General features: G+C 46.4%; 1 protein-coding gene across 3 annotated transcripts; it reads left to right on the top strand.

Annotated features, from left to right (window-relative positions):
* The first annotated feature begins 6,157 nt into the window (after positions 1–6,157).
* On the top strand, positions 6,158–10,924 carry Ndufs5 (NADH:ubiquinone oxidoreductase subunit S5). Of its 3 annotated transcripts, none has more exons than XM_052177292.1 (3): positions 6,158–6,240; positions 7,863–8,080; positions 10,714–10,924. In XM_052177292.1, the coding sequence occupies exons 2-3, from the start codon at positions 7,865–7,867 to the stop codon at positions 10,816–10,818; spliced, it is 321 nt and encodes a 106-aa protein (XP_052033252.1). In that variant the 5' UTR covers positions 6,158–6,240; positions 7,863–7,864; the 3' UTR covers positions 10,819–10,924. The 3 variants fall into 3 exon arrangements, with proteins under 3 accessions (XP_052033252.1, XP_052033251.1, XP_052033250.1); XM_052177291.1 differs by having other exon boundaries at positions 6,165–6,295; XM_052177290.1 differs by having other exon boundaries at positions 6,165–6,308.
* Positions 10,925–18,060: the final 7,136 nt, after the last annotated feature.

Below are 18,060 nucleotides of genomic sequence, written 5' to 3'. Positions count from 1 at the left end.
TGCAGAGGAACCCAGATTTTGTTCCCAGAAACCGTGGAGTTTGAGGCACACCTATCTTTTTTTTACTTGATTCTTTGTGAGGTTCACATCATCCACTCCAGTCCTGCTCTGTTCATTTCCCTGTCCCCTTGCTGCCTCCTACTCCCCAAAAAAACACAACAAAGAAAACACAAGAAAAATGTACTCAGAGGCTGTCGTGTGCCGGTGTATCCCATAGTATATCGCTCTGTCTGCATATATTCACTTGTCCTTGCAGTGAGTCATTGATGTGGTTCGAGATCTCTGGTTTCTAGCACCATCAATATTGGATCATCATGGAGACCCCTCCCAGGTACTCTGTTGTTGTTCTGTGTCGTGGAGATTCTGAGGCTTTGGAGCAGGAGGAATGGCCCTTACACTTGTCCCATCTGTTCGAAGGTGATATAGATTCTGGGGGGTGGGCCAGCCCAGACCCCTGATCTGAGCCTGGGTGGGAGCTGGGCTGGTCAGCTCAGTACTGACCCCACCTTCTCAGCACCCACCATGGCAAGCTCTCCAGCACTGCTCTGCCTAGGCCACCTCATGCTGCCATCAGCAGAAGGCAGGGTCAGCTCTCCTGCTCTCATACCCATGGGCTGGCTCACCTACACCTCCAGAACCAGCTCCACTGCTGCCCAGGCAAGGTCCAATTTCCCAAGTGCTGCAGCCTGTGGGGCTGGGTCAGCCCTCCCACTCACCCAGGGGCTGGCTCACCGGGGCCAACCCCACTGTATTGCCTAGGTGAGGGACAAGGCCTGCCAGTGTGGGGCCAGGGCTAGCTTTCCCAATCTTGGCTCTTGGCTATTGCAGGTGGCAATGGGAGGAGGGGAAGGGCATCACCCCTGCATGCTCACCACCTCTTGCCAGATGAGTGTGGTGGGGCCAGCTTCTCTTTGCTCGGCCTGGTTCACCCACTCCCCCTTGACCAGGGCTAACACTACTGTACTGCCCAGGCAAATACAAGGCCAGCTCTCCGGAGTGCTGCAGCTGGTGAGGGGCAGGGCCAGTTCTCCCAAGCTCATGACCCTGTGAGCAGCTTTCCTGACTGCCAGAGGTGGCAAGGGACAGCAGAAGACATCACCTCTGTACCCGGCCTGCTTTCCCAAACGCCGCCACCAGTGAGAGATGGAACCAGCTCTCGAGAGACCACATTCAGCAAGGGGTGAGACTAGTTGTGCACATCTATGTGGTCCTGGTGGCTGCCCCCACCAGGACATCCCCATGGTCTCTAGTGGGACCAGTCCCTATGACCGTGTAACCATGAACTCTGACATGGCCCTCAGTGTCGGCTCTGTCTGGGACCTCACCATGTCCCCAGGTGGCAGGACTAGCCCCTCATAACAGGCTATTCCTTTCATCCAAGTCTTCAGTTCCATCTCTCTTCATAATTTTTTTGGTCTGTAAAAAAAAAAAATTTTTTTTTTATATTTTTGGTTTTATCGAGACAGGGTTTCTCTGTGTAGCCCTGGCTGTCTTGGAACTCACTCTGTAGACCAGGCTGGACTCAAACTCAGAAATCCACCTGCCTCTGCCTCTGCCTCTCAAGTGCTGGGATCACTGGCATGCGCCACCACTGCCAGGCCCGCCCAAGTTATTTGTAAGGTATTTTGTTTGTTTTTTGAGACAAGGTTTCTTTGTGTAACCCCCTGGCTGTCCTGGAACTTGCTCTGTAGACTAGGCTGGCCTTGAAACTCAAAAAAATCTGTCTACCCCTGCCTCCCAGTTTGCTGGGATTTAAAGGGCCTACCCTCCCGCTTCCAAGGTTTTTTTGTTTTTGTTTTTGTTTTTGTTTTGTTGTCTCACCTACCCTTCTTGGCTGGCCTCAAGCTTGCTGTGTCAGTCAGGCTCCCCTTGAAGTCACTCAGACCCACCTCCCTCTGCCTCTGAGAGTAAAGGTGTTCCCCGCCACATCCTACCCTCAGTACCCTTTCATAAATCCATGATTTTGTATTAGACTTCATTCACAGCTACTCTGGGACACATGTAATTCCGGTTCCGAGGGATTTGATGCCTCTGACCTCAGGCACCCATACAACATGCACATACCTACACCTAAGACACATAATTAAAAATAACAGACAACCCAGCCACCAGGATTGGGGGGGGGGGGTCAAGACAGAGTTTCTCTGTAACAAGGTTTCTCTGTGTAGCCCAGGCTGTCCTGGAACTCACTCTGTAGACCAGGCTGGCCTCGAACTCAGAAACCCGCCTGCCTCTGCCTCCCAAGTGCTGGGATTAAAGGCGTGTGCCACCTCTGCCCGGCTCACACAGATTTTAAGTGACGTAGGTGAAGTGGTAGCAGTGGTAACTGGGTGGTTAGACTGAGGACTTCTGAGGTGTGCTGCACCTGCAGTGAGCCCTTCATTTGTCTCTAACATCCTGTAAGGCGCTTGTCTCGGTGCCTCCTCCACTACTGCACAGATCTCTGTTATCACTATGACCAGTCCTCTCACCTCCTCACTGATGAGTGTCTCAGCACTGGCCTAGGACTCCCCTCAACCCCGGGGCAATTACTTTAAGCTTTCGCCAGGCTATCTCACAGTCCAGTGGACAGAAGAGCAACAGTTCCCTGCCTTGGTAGGCATTGTGTGCCTCTAGGAAAGAAGAGCGGAGTGGGTGCTAGGAAGGCTCCTGCCCAGGCAGCATCCCTACAGGAGTTTAATTATCTGCTGTTAGGGATGCTCACTCAGGAATAAAGCTATTTAGTTTATGACACCAGACCATGGTGCGTTACTTTATGGTGAGAATGTATGGTGGGTATAGTAAGTGCCTGGCCGGCTTTACCAATGCTTTGTGTCTTCATACCACTCGGGAAGTCCAAGTTTTCGGGTCAAGAGACAGCTCCATACAACAGAAGAGGAAGTCTTGAGTTGAGACAAAGTCTTCTGTAGTCCAGGCTGTCTGTCTTCTGCTGAGGCTGAAGGTGATCTCAACTTAACTCCTAGCTTTAGGTCCCTAAAGCTGAGATTACAGATTTGCATCACCACAATACCTGGTTTTTAATATGACTCTGGGGATCCAGCACTCTACCAACCAAGGAACATTCCCAGGCCAAGGGGAGTTGAAGTGGAAACTTAAGGGTTCTTTGGAAAGTCATTTGGATGGTGTTTTCTGGGGCAAACACGTGAAGGAATGTTTAGCTGAAGGGGACACAGGTAAAAGGCTAAGGCAGACTCGTGAAGGAACATTTAGCTGAAGCAGACACAGGAGAGAGAATGTGCTGCTAAAGCAAGCATGTGAAAGGACACATGATGAAAGATTCTTTGTTAATAACATGCAGTAGGGGCTGGAAAGATAGCTCAGCAGTTAAGAATACTGACTGCTCTTCCAGAGGTCCTGAGTTCAAATCCCAGCACCCACATGGTGGCTCACAACCATCTGTAATTAGATCTGATGCCCTCTTCTGGTGTGTCTGAAGACAGCTACAGTGTACTCATATATAATAAATAAATCTTTAAAAAAAAAAACATGCATGTATTGGTCCACCTTACATTTCGTAGTTTGGCTGCGTTTGTTGGGACTCAATAGAGAGAAAAACTTGTGGTGGCCTGTTGCAGGTTCTTGCTTCTTCCTCAGACTGATGGGCAGAGTGATGGCAGCTGAGACAGCATGTGCTGAGGCGAACCCCGTGGAGAACGTGAGGTTTGGAGGATATACATAGGACTCAGACTGTGACAGAGGCTGAACTGGACTTACAGAGCGAGCTGTGCAGGACTTGTGGCTCTCACGTCTTTGCTGATCTTCGCTTCACTAAGAAAGACAGAGCCAGGAACTTGTGGCATTCTCCCTGGTCCTTCCTGCTGACCCCTGCTGAGACAAGAGCCTTTCTAAACAGGTCCCCTACCTCTGTCGGGTAGCAGGCTACAAGGGAGGTGAAGATGTTTAAGAACTATCATTAAAAATAAGGTTTGGAAAAAAGGAAAGTTACAAGGAGTTCCTTTGTTTTGTTTTTTCAAGTCACAGTCTTGCAATATAGCCCTGACTATCCTGGAATTCACTATGTAGACTAGGATGGCCTTGAACTCACAGAGAACTACCTGCCTCTGCCTCCCAAGGGGAGCTCTAAGGATAGACTGCGGCCCTCCAGTTGCCTCTGGCATCTTGAGCCTGACAGCCTTGTTTCCAACCCAGTTTGCTTAAGGGATTCCTGGTTTGGTTTATTCAGCTTGCTATTTCCTCCATCACCATATGGAATCCACAAGATCTGCATTCTGTCATACAGCTCAATAACTGGCCTGAGAGTTTCCAACGCCAAGGGTTACCAGTTAGTTCAGCTCTTCATAACAACAGTGCAAGACACTTAAAGTTTCCACTATGTGAATGGGCCCAGGACAGAGCCCTGGGAGTGAATACCAAGGGCACTTGGAATAACCCCGCAGCCCCTGAATGTGTTTCAGAGGGGTTGTGCGGGGGCAGCAGCCCTTCATCCCAGGGGACGTGGAGGCTCCATGTCTGGGAGGTAAAGACAGGTATAAAGTCCTTTGCTTTATTATACAGTCCTAAAGAAGTATTGAGGGGGGACACAGTGATGGGGGACCCACAAGCACATCCCAAGGCTTGGGCACCACGGCAACAACTCGTACAGTTCCTGCTTGATCTGGGAGTTGTTTTCCAGCATTTGCTTGGGAGGAAAGGCTGCTGTTGACTGTAAGGACCCTATTGTCTGAGATGTCCAGTGGTGAGTGCCTGTTTACATTCAGATCTACAGTGGACAAGGCTGGCAGGGCCTGAGACAGGGCTTAGAAATGTCTGAAGGATTGGAATTTCCATCAGAAGCTGGTGAAATAAACAGGGTATGAATGTGTTGGTATTCTGTCGAAACTCCACCCCACACTTAACCTGGCAACAGCCAGGTATGCCCCGCCCCATAGACCTGGCCCACTGTAAAAGGGGCTACTTGCCCCTTCTCTTTCTCTCTCCTCATCACACTCTCACCTTTCTGCCCCTTGGCTCTCCTCCCCTCCCCCCTCCACGTGATCATGGCCAGCCTCCTCCATTCCTCTTCTCTCTCTCTCTCTCTCTCTCTCTCTCTCTCTCTCTTTCTCTCACTCTCTCTGCCTCTCTAACTCCTATTCTCTGCCCTCAATAAACTCTATTCTATACCATGTCTGTGCGTGTGTTCCCTCAGGGGGAAGAGGTGCCTGGGCATGGGCCACCTAGGCACCCCCTTCCCCCACACCCCCTTGCCACACTCCCTAAACCCCACTCTCTCTTTTTAAGCCCCCTTCAGAATAAATTTAAAGGGGAGAGATGGTGGTAGCAAGTCAGAAAGAAGAGAATCAAACTTAAATTAAGATCAAGAGAAAGTTTGGTGGAGAAGGGCACCTACCATCTAGCCTGACAACCTGAATTCATCCTGCTTGAGTCCCTAGAGGTCAATCCCCTGGATTTAGGTGGTAGAAGGATGGAACCAACACACACACACACACACACACACACACACACACACTATAAGTTTTATTTCTGGATAACTGAAGACAGAAGTTTGGGAGGGAGTAGGAGGCAGTATATCAAAATTCAGAAATAGAAATAGGCCGGGCAGTGGGCCACATGGCTTTAATCCCAGCACTTGGGAGGCAGAAGCAGGCAGATTTCTTGATTTTTTTAAATTTTTTTTTGTTTGTTTGTTTCTTTGGTTTTGGTTTTTCGAGACAGGGTTTCTCTGTATAGCTCTGATTGTCCTGGAAATCACTCTGTAGACCAGGCTGGCCTCGAACTCAGAAATCTGCCTGTCTCTACCTCCCAAGTGCTAGGATTAAAGGTGTGCACCACCACTGCCCGGTTTAGGCAAGTTCCTCCACTGGATCCTGACATGAAGATAGAGTTTAAATAGAAGGCAAGATATATATATATATAACCAATCTGGCCAAGGTGGGTGCCCTGCCCACTACCGTCTCAGCTCCAATCTCTCCTGCATCTGGTAAGTTAGTAAAGCATAACAATTAATTGTCATGACAGAGCTGAAAAGGAGAATTAAATACTTCAGTAGCATGAGGAAAGGTCAATTTATCAGCTGTCAGAGTCTGGAGGCTGGCTGCGCAGGCGCACACTGCTGTGCTTGGTTTCTATGGTTCCCACGTGGACGCGGCCGGTGGCCGATTTACGGCGTCGCTCTGTAGATGTCGTGCTGCGGGCCTCCTTTACGGCAGACTTCTGCGTCCTCCGGAAGCCGGCGGTCGTGAACTGCGTCCAGGGACCTGACAAGGGCACTGCTGAAGTGCGGTAGGCGCTGCTGTTCCCGCGCATCCAGGCTTAGCTCCTCGACAAATCTCTCTCTGTGGGTGTCCCAGGTCTGGGCAAGTCCTCCTGTCATCCCTTCGCCCCATAACTAGGTCCCCTCCAGCCCTCCAAAGTAATTCCGTCCTCTGCCGGACTCCCGCCTTGGCCTCCTTCCTACCCTGACATCCCCGCTCCTTTTCGTGTTTTAGTTTTTGTTTTGAGACGTGGTTTCTCTGTGTAGCCCTGGCTGGAATTCACTCTGTAGACCAAGCTGGCCTTGAACTCACAGAGACGCATCTGCCTCTGTCTCCCAAGTGCTGAGATTAAAGGCGTGCGCTACGTCCTGATTTTGGTCCCATTTTCCTGAGCCCTCCGCTTTCTCCCTGTTGTGCACTTAGCTCCAGAGCCTCTGTCCGTACTCATTGTCACTTCTGTTGTCGCTGACATATTAGACTGCACTGCTTACTGCTCGTGTGTGTGTGTGTGTGTGTGTGTGTGTGTGTGTGTGTGAGAGAGAGAGAGAGAGATGGATGGAGATCCGCCTCGGCAGTTGTGAATTGTGTGGGTGCTATTCTCCCAAGAGCTTCCTCCCCTGAATTCTTACTCAGGTTCCCGGTGTGGGTCTCCAGTGCTTATGATGCGCTCTTTCCCCTTTCTGCCTCTAACATACACAGTAAATGACTAAAAGAATGGGAGGGGACTTTATAAATTAAATTCACCCCTAAATTTCAGGATGATTTTGATGTGTGTGTTGTGCTTTCTTTCCAGTCTTAAGCACTTGTGTCACTTGGGATTATTTGTTCCATGTCAACTTTATTATGTATTTTCCATATGTTCTTTGTGCTTAATGTCTGTCATGGTCCACTGAGCACCAGAATCCATCCATTTCTTTTTTTTTTTTTTTTTTTGGATTTGGTTTTTTCGAGACAGGGTTTCTCTGTATAGTCCTGGCTGTCCTGGAACTCACTCTGTAGACCAGGCTGGCCTCGAACTCAGAAATCCGCCTGCCTCTGCCTCCCAGAGTACTGGGATTAAAGACACGCCACCACTGCCTGGCTGTTTTGCTTTTTGTTTGAGTCAAAACAATTTTTTTCTGCCCTTGACAAAAATATCCTTATATATAGAAAAAAATAATTTTAGTTTTCTATTCCTTGAGTTTTGTGAAAGCCTCTAAATTACTCTGGGAGAACCTGTCTAATAAAAAAGGTTGGTAGGGCTAGAGAGATGGCTCAGTGGTTAAGAGCACTGACTGATCTTACGGAGGTCCTGAGTTCGAATCCCAGCAACCACATGGTGGCTCTCAACCATCTGTAATGGGATATGATGTCCTCTTCTGCTGTGTCTGAAGATAGCTACAGTGTACTTACATATAATAAATAAGTAAATCTTTATATTTAAAAAAAAAAAGATTGGTAATCCCAGCAGTTGGAAGAGGGGGGCAAGGGATGAGGAAAGGCTCTCTCTCACTACAGGGACTTAAAGGCAGATGAGATGCTATCTCAAAAAACACAAAGTTGAAAGAAAGGAGAAGAAATTTGGGGCCTCAGACTTCACAGATGAAGTATCTTGTTTCTTCCCAGTACCACGTCATTTTATCTCTCATGTTGCCTTGTGTTCTTTTACAGCCATGCCTTTCCTTGATGTGCAGAAAAAGCTGGGCATCAGCCTAGACCGGCACTTTATGTTCCTAAGTGCTGAGCAGCCCTACAAGAATGCGGCTCGGTGCCACGCTTTTGAGAAAGAGTGGATAGAGTGTGCAAGCCAGATCGGTGCAACCCGGGCGAAAAAAGAGTGCAAGATAGAGTTCGACGACTTCGAGGAATGCTTTCTTCGCTTCAAAACGGTGAGAAAATAATGGAGGTGGGAGCTGAATTACTTCCCTCCCCTTCCCCTTACACTCTCCTCTGGCCCTGGGGGGGATTGAATTCAGAGCTTTGCACACTTTAGGTAAGTTCTGTCACTGTACTAAATCCCTAGTCCCCTGGGCCAGCTGCAGTGTGTCCTGTTGGTCTCTGGGCAGTGGCTGCTCACTTGTAATTGGGAAGACTCCTGGCACGTAGGCAGCTAAGACCCTTGGATCTGAGGAGGGCCTGTTCTTCCTCTTCTTACCCTGTCTTCTGCTATAACCAGAATTGTGTGTGTATGTAGGCCTTGTCTTTTCGGTAGTCTGTAAAGCAAGAATTCACACTGGCTTTGATTGGTCATTCTTAAAACATTTTTCAGGAGGCTGGAGAGATGGCTCATGACTCAGTTAACAGCATTGGCTGCTCTTCTAGTCTCGGTGCCCACAGGGCAGCTCACAACTATCTGCAACTCCATTCCCAGTGGATCTGACACCATCTTCTGGCCTCCACAGACACCAGGCATACTTGTAGTACACAGACATATATGCATTCAAAACACCCATATATGTAACATAAAGTAATTTTTACAAAAAGAAAACTTTGGGGTGGGACTATTTCACAGTCATTGAGTCCTCATTGGAGAAGCTGTCAAACCCTGGAGATCTAGGGTTCTCCAATGAGGAGTGTGTTGGTCAAACATAGTGTGACCAACTGGATGTGTTTCTGAAGAAGGTGGAGGCATTGATTAATGACCTTGCTGTAGGCAAATTTGACCAAAGGTTCAGGGAGGAAAAGGTCTTAGCTGAATGAATTACGTAACACATGGGCCCTAATCTTATAGAAGGAAGCTTTGACTTTGGCCACCATTTTGCCTGTTTCTGTGTTGCAGCTATACCTACAGATATATTTCTTTTGTTTGATTGATTGGGTTTTGTTTGTTTATTTGCTTGAGATGGTCTCACTATACGGCTTTGGCTGTCTTTGAACTCAGAGATTTGCCTGCATCAAGGTCCAGAGTGCTGAGATTTAAGGTGTATACCAGAAACCAAACTTGAATAAGACTTAGATTCAAAATATATTTACAAATACCTTGGCTATGTAGCTAGACACTTTGCTGACTAGATATAACTCAAAATATCCCGTTTATTCCAGCCCACATTCCACCAGGTGGCTGGTGGCCTGTGCTTAGGTACCACGTGTTCATCTCACATCTTCCCAGGGAATCTCACACCTGGCTCTATCCCAGAATTCTTTCTGCTTTCTGGATGCCCCACCTTCTATTTCCTGGCTAAGTCATTGCCATAGGCTTTTAAATCGACAGATGATGCTTCCATACAATAAAGATACTATTTGTACATGCGTGTTCACGGGTGAGCAGTGGTGCGTGGTCAAGGTTAGATGACAACTCTGTGAAATTGATTCTCTCCTTCTACCATGCCAGTCTGAGGAATTGGACTTTGGTCTTTATGCTTAAATGGTCAAGGTCCTTTACCCACTGAGCTAGCTCACAAGCCCACAAATGTCTTCTCTTAATAGTATTACAGTTACCTGTTTTGGTTTTTTTTTTTTAATTAATTTATTTATTTATATGTATATGAGTACACTTTAGCTGTACAGATGGTTGTGAGCCAACATGTGGTTGCTGGGAATTGAACTCAGGACCTCTGCTCACTCTGACCCCGATCTCTCTGGCCCAAAGATTTATTTATTGTTATCTGTAAGTACATGGTACCTGTCTTCAGAAACACCAGAAGAGGGTGTCAGATCTCATTACGGATGGTTGTGAGCCACCATGTGGTTGCTGGGATTTGAACTCAAGACCTGCAGAAGAGCAGTCAATGCTCTTAACTGCTGAGACATATCACCAGCCCCTGATTTCTTATATATATTGAGAATATCCTGATTATTAGCTTTCAAGTATGTATTTTTATGTATATTAGAATTCTGAGTCAGGTATATGTATGCTTTTAATCTCAGCACTCTGGAGGCAGGAGTAGACCTCTAAATTTGAGGCCAGCCTGGTCTACTGAGTGAGTTCCAGGACAGTCAGGGCTACACAGAGAAACCCTGTCTCGAAAAAATCAAAAAAATAAAGAGACAGAAGGAGAGGAAGGGAGCAGAAGGTGAGGAGAAGAGAGGGAGAGATCTGATTATTAAAAAGTTTCAAAGTGATTTCCAGTTGATCCTTTTGTTTTTCAGTTAGTACTTTAAAGATTAATTTAGTGGGCCGAAGGGTGGCTCAGCAGTTAGAGGCACTTGTTGCTCTCTCAGGGGATCTGAATTCAATTCCCAGGAGGTGTGTCAAGTGGCTTTATAGCCTTCCCTCAGGTCTCAGACCTGATGCCCTCTTCTCAACCTCTGTGCTCTCCCTCTCTCTCTGTCTCTGTCTCTCTCTCTCTGTCTCTCTCTCTCACACACACACACACACCACACCAGAGAGAGAGAGAGAGAGAGAGAGAATAATAAAACCTTCTTGGAAAATGATAAACTTCTGGTCTGGGGCAGCATTTGCCTATCATGTACAAAGCCTCGGGTTAAGGCTTCAGCAAACGATAGCAGCAGATTCAGTGAGAGCAGAAGCTCTTCTCTGGGTCCTGACTCCCTTGGCCTTAGTGCTTCTTATCCTTGACAGATAAGGCGGATGCGTGAAATCAAGCGCCAGCGGGAAAAGCTAATGAAAGAGGGCAAATACACCCCCCCACCTCACCATTCCGGCAAGGAGGAGCCCAGGCCCTGAGCAGAGGAACCGGAAACCGCTTCGCATCTTCTGTTTTCCACTGGAGAGAATGTTTAAGGAAAAGCCCCTTCATCGAGTATGTGAAAATAAAGAATTACTCAGTCTTTGTCTGTTTTCTTTTGGGCCATGTTTTTCCGTGATGAAAGGCTTCCTAGTTGCCTCTCCTGATGAATGCCTGCAGAACTGAAGCCAGAAAGCCCAGAGGGAGATGGGGACTCTAGGCAGCCAGCGGTTGAGTGCCATTTGCATAACAAGGCTCAGTTTTTGTTTTTTGTTTTTTATTTTTCTACCTCCTTTGATAACTTAACAGCCTTAGGAGTTTGCAGTTCCTTGAAGGCTGTCTCTTGGAGCAGCCTGTTCAAGGTTATTTAAATGCACAAAAATGTTACTTGTCTTCAGGGAAACATAGAAACATCTGAGGTGTGGGAACATCCTTTGAGGAAGGTTATTCCTGTGTTCCTTCTACAAATTCCCCTCTTGAGAAGTAGCAACCTGGGATGTTCCCAAGCCTGTGTCATGAGTGCATCATGTCCTCACATAACCTTGCTTCACACCCCAGCAGTTGTTGGTAGTGTTCTGAAGCAGGCTGGGTCTTACTCTGTACCTCAGGTGTCCTGCTCCTGAGCCCCTGAGTGCTGGGATCATAAACAGAAGCTGCAATGCCCTAGTCACAAATTATTTTTTACTTATTTTTTTTTTTAAAGGTTGCTGGGAATTGAACTCAGGACCTCTGGAAGAACAGACAGTGCTCTTAACCTCTGAGCTGTCTTTCTAGCCCAAGTCCATACCTTTTTACATGGTACGCACACATACTCAAAGCTCAGATATTAAAAAAAATTTTTCTGGAAGAACTGGGTCAGTGGTTGTGAGCACTAGTTAGTAGTTCCAGAGGTTTAAATTCTAATACCAACATGGTGGCTCACAACAACTGTTTTTAACTCCAGTTCCAGACCTGATGTTCTCCCTTACCTTCCCAGAGCCCCAGACACAAAGTGGTACACAGGCATACCTACATGCCGAACACCCATATATAAAAGTTGTACTTTGTACATTAATTTGCTAATTTGGTCTGGGGATGTAGTTCACTGGTACAGCGCTTGCTTGGTGTGCGTAAGGCACTGGTTCCCATCCCCAGTCTTCTCCCTTCCCAGTTCTTCCCTTGAGTGGCAGGCGGGTAGTATTAAGGACATTCGTATTGCTGCGCAGCCATCACCAGAGCAACAGCATCAATTTCTAGGACTCTTATTTCTAAAATACAAACTTTCTTCATTAGAGGACCGTTCTCATTCTCTCCCCTGAGCCCCTGGCAACCACCATTCTGTCTTTCTGTGGTTTTGATTTCTTTTAAGCACCTCCCTTAAGTAAAATACCTATAATATTTGTTTTCTTGCTTGTTTTCATGGTTCTGGGGGTGATGTTTCCTCTGGATTTAATGCTGAAAAGGTTTAAGGTCTTAGTTATTTTAGGCATTTTTAAACTAGAGCCCACAGCTATGTTTCTCTTTGTAAAAGCCTTGCCTCACAAGCACAAGGATGTGAACTCAGATTCCCAGAACTCACATAAAAAGCCATAGTAGATGGTTCTGGTAATGTATGCTTTTTTTTTTTTTCCAAGGCAGGGTTTCTCTGTGTGGTCCTGGCTGTCCTGGAACTCACTCTGTAGACCAGGCTGGCCTCGAACTCAGAAATCCGCCTGCCTCTGCCTCTGCTTCCCAAGTGCTGGGATTACAGGCGTGTGCCACCATGCCCGGCCTAGTGTATGCTTTTAATCTCAGGAGGTAGAGGCAGGAGGATCATTGTGAGTTCAAGATTCACGTAGTGAGTTCTAGAACAATCAGGGCTGTAGAGAGAAACCCTGTCTCAATATATATATATATATATATATATATATATATATATATATATATATATAATGGAGAGTTCTTTAGTTCACCCATGACCCCTAATGTGTGTGTGTGTGTGTGTGTGTGTGTGTGTGTGTGTGTGTGTGTAGGGGCTGGAGGACACAAGTTTGGTTCTCAGCACTAACACCACTGAGCAACCAGAAATTAATTGTAACTCCAGCTCCAGGGGATCTGATGCCCTCTCCTGACCTCTGTAGGCATTTGCACCCATGCATATACATAGACATGCACACATATTCACGTACTCGTAAATAAATGAAGTTCTAAATAGTAGACTAGAAATCACAGAGCACATACATGATTCTGGTGCTCAGGAAGCTAAGGCAGAAGGATGGAGGTTTCCAAGTCAGTCTGCTAGAATACACAGCAAAATGCTGCTCATCAGGGGAGGCCAGGGCACAGGCCTTTATCTTTGGAGGCAGAGGTAGGATCTCTGTGAATCTATGAGTTCCAGGCCAGGCTGATCTACATAGATACTGTCCGGCCATCTAGGGCCTGTCTCAAAATAAGTAAATTAAAGAACAAAACAAACTGGGCTGGAGAGATGGCTCAGCGGTTAAGAGCACTGAATGCTCTAGTTCTAGAGGTCCTGAGTTCAATTCCCAGCAACCACATGGTAGCTCTGTAATGTTACTATCTGTAATGGGCAACCCATGCCACCTTCTGGTGTGTCTGAAGACAGTGACAGAATATCCACATACATGAAATTAAATAAATAAATCTTTAAAAAAAAAAAAAAAAAGAACAAATAACCTGTAAACTGAAACAAGAGGATCTGGAATTCAGCCCAACTTGAGCAACATATTAAGATTCTTTCAGAAAACAAAACAAATTGCAAAATGGCAGCTTGGAAGCTACAAAGCCGCAATAAAAGCAATTAAAGAATATCAAAACCAGTTGTTTTTGGCAAGTTGTTTGTGGAACAACAACAAAAAAAAATGTAGTAGTGCACACCAGCATGGTCTACGGTCTACAGAGTGAGTTTTGGGACAGCCAGGGCTACACAGAATAACCCTGTCTCAAAAACAAATTAAGACAAGGAAAGAGAAGTAAGGAAAATTGTATCAAAAAGACAGTATTCGCTGGGTGGTGGTGGCGGTGCACACCTGTAATCCTAGCACTCTGGGAGGGAGAGGCAGGTGGATTTCTGAGTTTGAGGCCAGCCTGGTATACAGAGTGAGTTCCAGGACAGCCAGGGCTACACAGAGAAACCCTGTCTCGAAAAAAAACAAATCCAAAAAAAAAAGAAGAAGAAGAAGACTGTGTTTGGGGGCTAGAGAGATAGATCAGTGGGTAAGAGCACTGCCTGATCTTCTGAAGGTCCTGAGTTCAAATCCGAGCAAACACATGGTGGCTCACAACCATCTGTAAAGCTACAGTGTACTCACATACATAAAATAAATAAATAAATCTTAAAAAAAAAAAAAAAAAAAAAAGACAGTGTTTGGCCGGGCGGCAGCGGCGGCAGCGGCAGCAGCAGCAGCGGCAGCAGCAGCAGCGCATGCCTTTAGTCCCAGCACTTGGGAGGCAGAGGCAGGCAGATTTCTGAGTTGTAGGCCAACCTGGTCTACACAATGGGTTCCAGGATAGCCAGGGCTACACAGAGAAACCCTGTCTCAAAAAAACAAAAAAAAAAAGACAATGTTCTCCAAAAGTCTATCTTTATGTTGAGTCTCTATCAGACTCAGTAGTATACTCTCTCACACAAAATCCAAGTTAATGAAGACTGCAGAATAAACATACACATACGTGTGCGCGCGTGCACGCACACACACACATAACTGGGGGACTCATAGTTCCCGATGTCAGAGCTCCCTACAGATCAGTAGCAATCAAGATGGCATAAGGAAGGATAAACTGAAATCAACAGAGGAGAGTCCATGTGCCCACATAGCTATGGCCAGTTGGTTTTTGGCAAGAATACCCAGGACCATTTAAGGAGGAAAGTGCAGGATTTCAGTGGGTTCTGGGAATTCAAACTTCGGTTCTTGTGTTTTCCTGTAAGGAATTTTTATCAGCTGATCCATCTTCCCAGCCCCCAGCTCAGAGAACGTTTACCCAGGTAGATAGAGGCAAGAGTGCCAACCTGCTAGACCTTCTGACCTCATTGTCATTTAAGGCAGAGCACTAGGCACACAACCAAGTTTTGTTGGCTTGATCTGGTGCTGCTATGTATTCCAATACTAAATTCTATACCCCAAGATCTGGTTGCCCCCATACAAGCAAATCCCCACATACACCAGTTTTTGTTGTATAAACCTTGTTCCCAAATTAAAACTATTGGTTACATAAAAGTGGCTACATCCCATTACTAGGGAGAATGCAGGTAAGGTGGGGTTTCAGTTACTGGGCTGGGGATTGCAGGTAGGGACCATGTGAAGGAGAAGAAGAGGAGGAGGAGGAAGAGAAAGAAAGAGAAAGGAGGAAGGGCAAGAAGGAGATCATCATGAGAACAGACCACAAACACATGGACAGGAGAAGTGAACCCTAAGGACAGGCAGAAATAGCCCTGGTGACACTCAAACAGCAAGTATTTGGAGAGCACACCCGGGGAAGTAGACCATCTAATTGTGCTGAAGCTGATTTAAAAGTTCATAGGACTGGCTCAGCAGTTAAGAGCACTGACTGCTCTTCCGAAGGTACTAAGTTCAAAACCCAGTACCCACATGGTGGCTCACAACCACCTGTAATGGGATCTGATGCCTCTTCTGGTATCTGAAGACAGTTACAGTACACTCACATATAATACATAAATAAATCTTTAAAAAAATTCATAGGACTCTGCTTCAGTTATTGGGAGGCTGGTTTGGCCATAGTAATAACTAATAGAGTTATTAAATAACATCTAAAAATACCATTTACAAAGTTTAATCCTTAGCTGCTCTTTCTGGAAGAACCAAGATGTGGGATGGAGCAGTGGTCTATGTCATGGTACTCAGAGTGAATAAGGGTGAAACACATCTACAAATAGTCATTTCAGCAGATGGCTCACTCAACCCTACCAGAGAAACACAAATCCCGTTTGATGACCCGTAGGAGGGAGAAAGCCTTAAAGTACCATTTCTCAACCTGTGGGTCATGACCCTTTCATAGGGGTCATATACGAGATATCCTGCATATCAGATATTTTATGTTATGTTCATAGCTTAGGGAAACTACAGTTATGAAGTGGCAGCAGAAATATTTTATGGTTGGGGATCATCACGACATGAGGAACAATATTAAAGGGTTGCAGCATTTGGAAGATTGAGAACCATTGCCTTAAAGGGCATAGCACACATACCTTGTATCTGAGTCTGGAGTCTTAACTCCTTTAAGGGAAATGGGCTAGCTCTTTCCTTAGGAGGGAGAAGGGAACTTTTTTTAATTGTAACTGATCAGAACATTTTGTGGTTAGTTTCTACACTGGGAGATAGGGAACAGGGAACATTTTGGCAGTGATGTAGCAGAATCCTTTAAAAATCCTGCCAGGAGCGCCCTGACCGCATTCAATGTTTTCTGTGGCCATCTCTTCCTGGGGATGATGTAGGGTTGGATACAGAGGCATCAGGCTCTAGCTGCGGACCTTGAGAAGATATAAGGCCACTTTGTAAACTGGCAGAGATGGTGTCTCCATCCAGGATACCTGGCTATGTTCCAGACAGTAGCAGGGAACTAGGGTGACATCTCCCAGTGTCTCATGAGAGATCAGAAGCCTGCATTTTTATCAAAAATCTGTGCTGTTTAATGCTGAGTTTAATTTTTGTTTTGTTTTGTTTTGAGACAAAGTCTCACTGTATTGGTCTCCAACTCCAATTTCTCCCTCCACTTCTGAGATTCCAGTCCTGTGCCACTATGCCTGGGTAAATTTTTTTTTAAGTTTTCAGGGTCATTTCTGCCTCTGGAAAGACAAAGTAGACAAGCTTTTCCCAAGTCTTTTGCTAAGTACAGCTAAATGTTCTGTAAGTGGAACAGGTAGAATGAACAAAAAAACAGACCTGCTAGGTGCATTGGGATCAAAGAAACTTGGTGTCATTTCCTGAGTATTCTTTTTACCTCACATATGACAGAATGGATACAGGAGACACCAAGCAACTGCCAATAATGGTGACAACCTAAAGTCCTGAGGAAAGCCTGCTTCCTTTAGTTAAAAGACCAGGAAAGGTACTAGAAAGATAATGTTTGGACAGCATCTTCTTCACTCCAGCCTGGTTCTCACTCCGTAAGTGGGCCCAGAGTAGGCTACTGTAACCATGAGGTAGCCCCTCCCCTCCAGGCGATCAGAGGTCCACTCAGGACATCCACCCACAAAGACGCTATCCATGCCTTTCCACAATATTAGTGGAGACCACTTGGGGTCAGAAGGAGGTACTATCCCACTAGCTGGGGCGTAATGCAAAAACTGCCTATTGCCTAGAAAGACTCCCCTCCCCCTTCCAGCTCCAGCTGCCTGTGGAGACCAAAGGGAGATCTTGAACTTTCACACCCTCCTTGTTGTATTCTGTAGCTGCCTGCAGCTACTAAGAGCCGGGTTCCTGGAACAGAAGCTGAGGGATGGATGGGGAAGAGTTGAAAAGAAGGAGGCCAGACTGATAGTTTACAGATCGAGGCCCCAACTTTAATGGTGGTCAGACTATTTAACAGTTTGGGCAAGCCCCTCCCCCCAGAATCTGGGTAGAGTTCCCAGGGAAGTAGTCCTTGGCTCCACTGCTCAGGCAGCTGGGTGGGTCACCTGCTTAATTCAGGAATTCATAGACCTGGAGAAACAAAGAACTTCACCTACACTCTGAGCACTCCACCCTAGGATAAAAATTCCTGCTGTAACCTACTTCCCTATTGTGCCCTAACATCAGATTCCTGCCCGGAAGCCCTTGTCCTTAGTCAATGTCAAGTTCCTACCAATTGGCATGACACCCCAATATGGCTCTGTACACCTCCTGGCATTAGGAGACACCCTCCCTGCTCTTCCCACAGAGCAGTGTGGGAGGAGGGGTACACACAAACATAAGACCCCAGAGTCTGATCCTACTCAAAACACCCTGGTCGAATAGGAATGCCCCCATACACTCACATTTGAAAGCTTGGCCAGAGGGAGTGGCACTGTTAGGAGGTGTGACTTGTTGGAGTAGGTGTGGCCTTGTCCTAGGAAGTGTATCAATGTGAAGGTGGGATCTGAGGTCTTACAAGCTCAAGCTCACACCGCCTCTTGCTGCCTTCATGTCAAGTTGTAGAGCTCTCAGCTCCTTCTTCAGCACCATGTCTGCTTGCATGCTGCCATATGAAGCTATAAGCCAGCCCCAGTGAAATGTTTTGTTTTTTTAACAAGAATTGTCATGGTCATGGTGTCTCTTCACAGCAAT

The sequence above is a fragment of the Apodemus sylvaticus genome, chromosome 3, assembly GCF_947179515.1.
Source record: "Apodemus sylvaticus chromosome 3, mApoSyl1.1, whole genome shotgun sequence".
In the NCBI taxonomy this organism is placed as follows: domain Eukaryota; kingdom Metazoa; phylum Chordata; class Mammalia; order Rodentia; family Muridae; genus Apodemus; species Apodemus sylvaticus.
The sequence above is the reverse complement of the archived record's forward strand: the minus strand, read 5'-3'. Positions and strand labels throughout refer to the sequence as shown.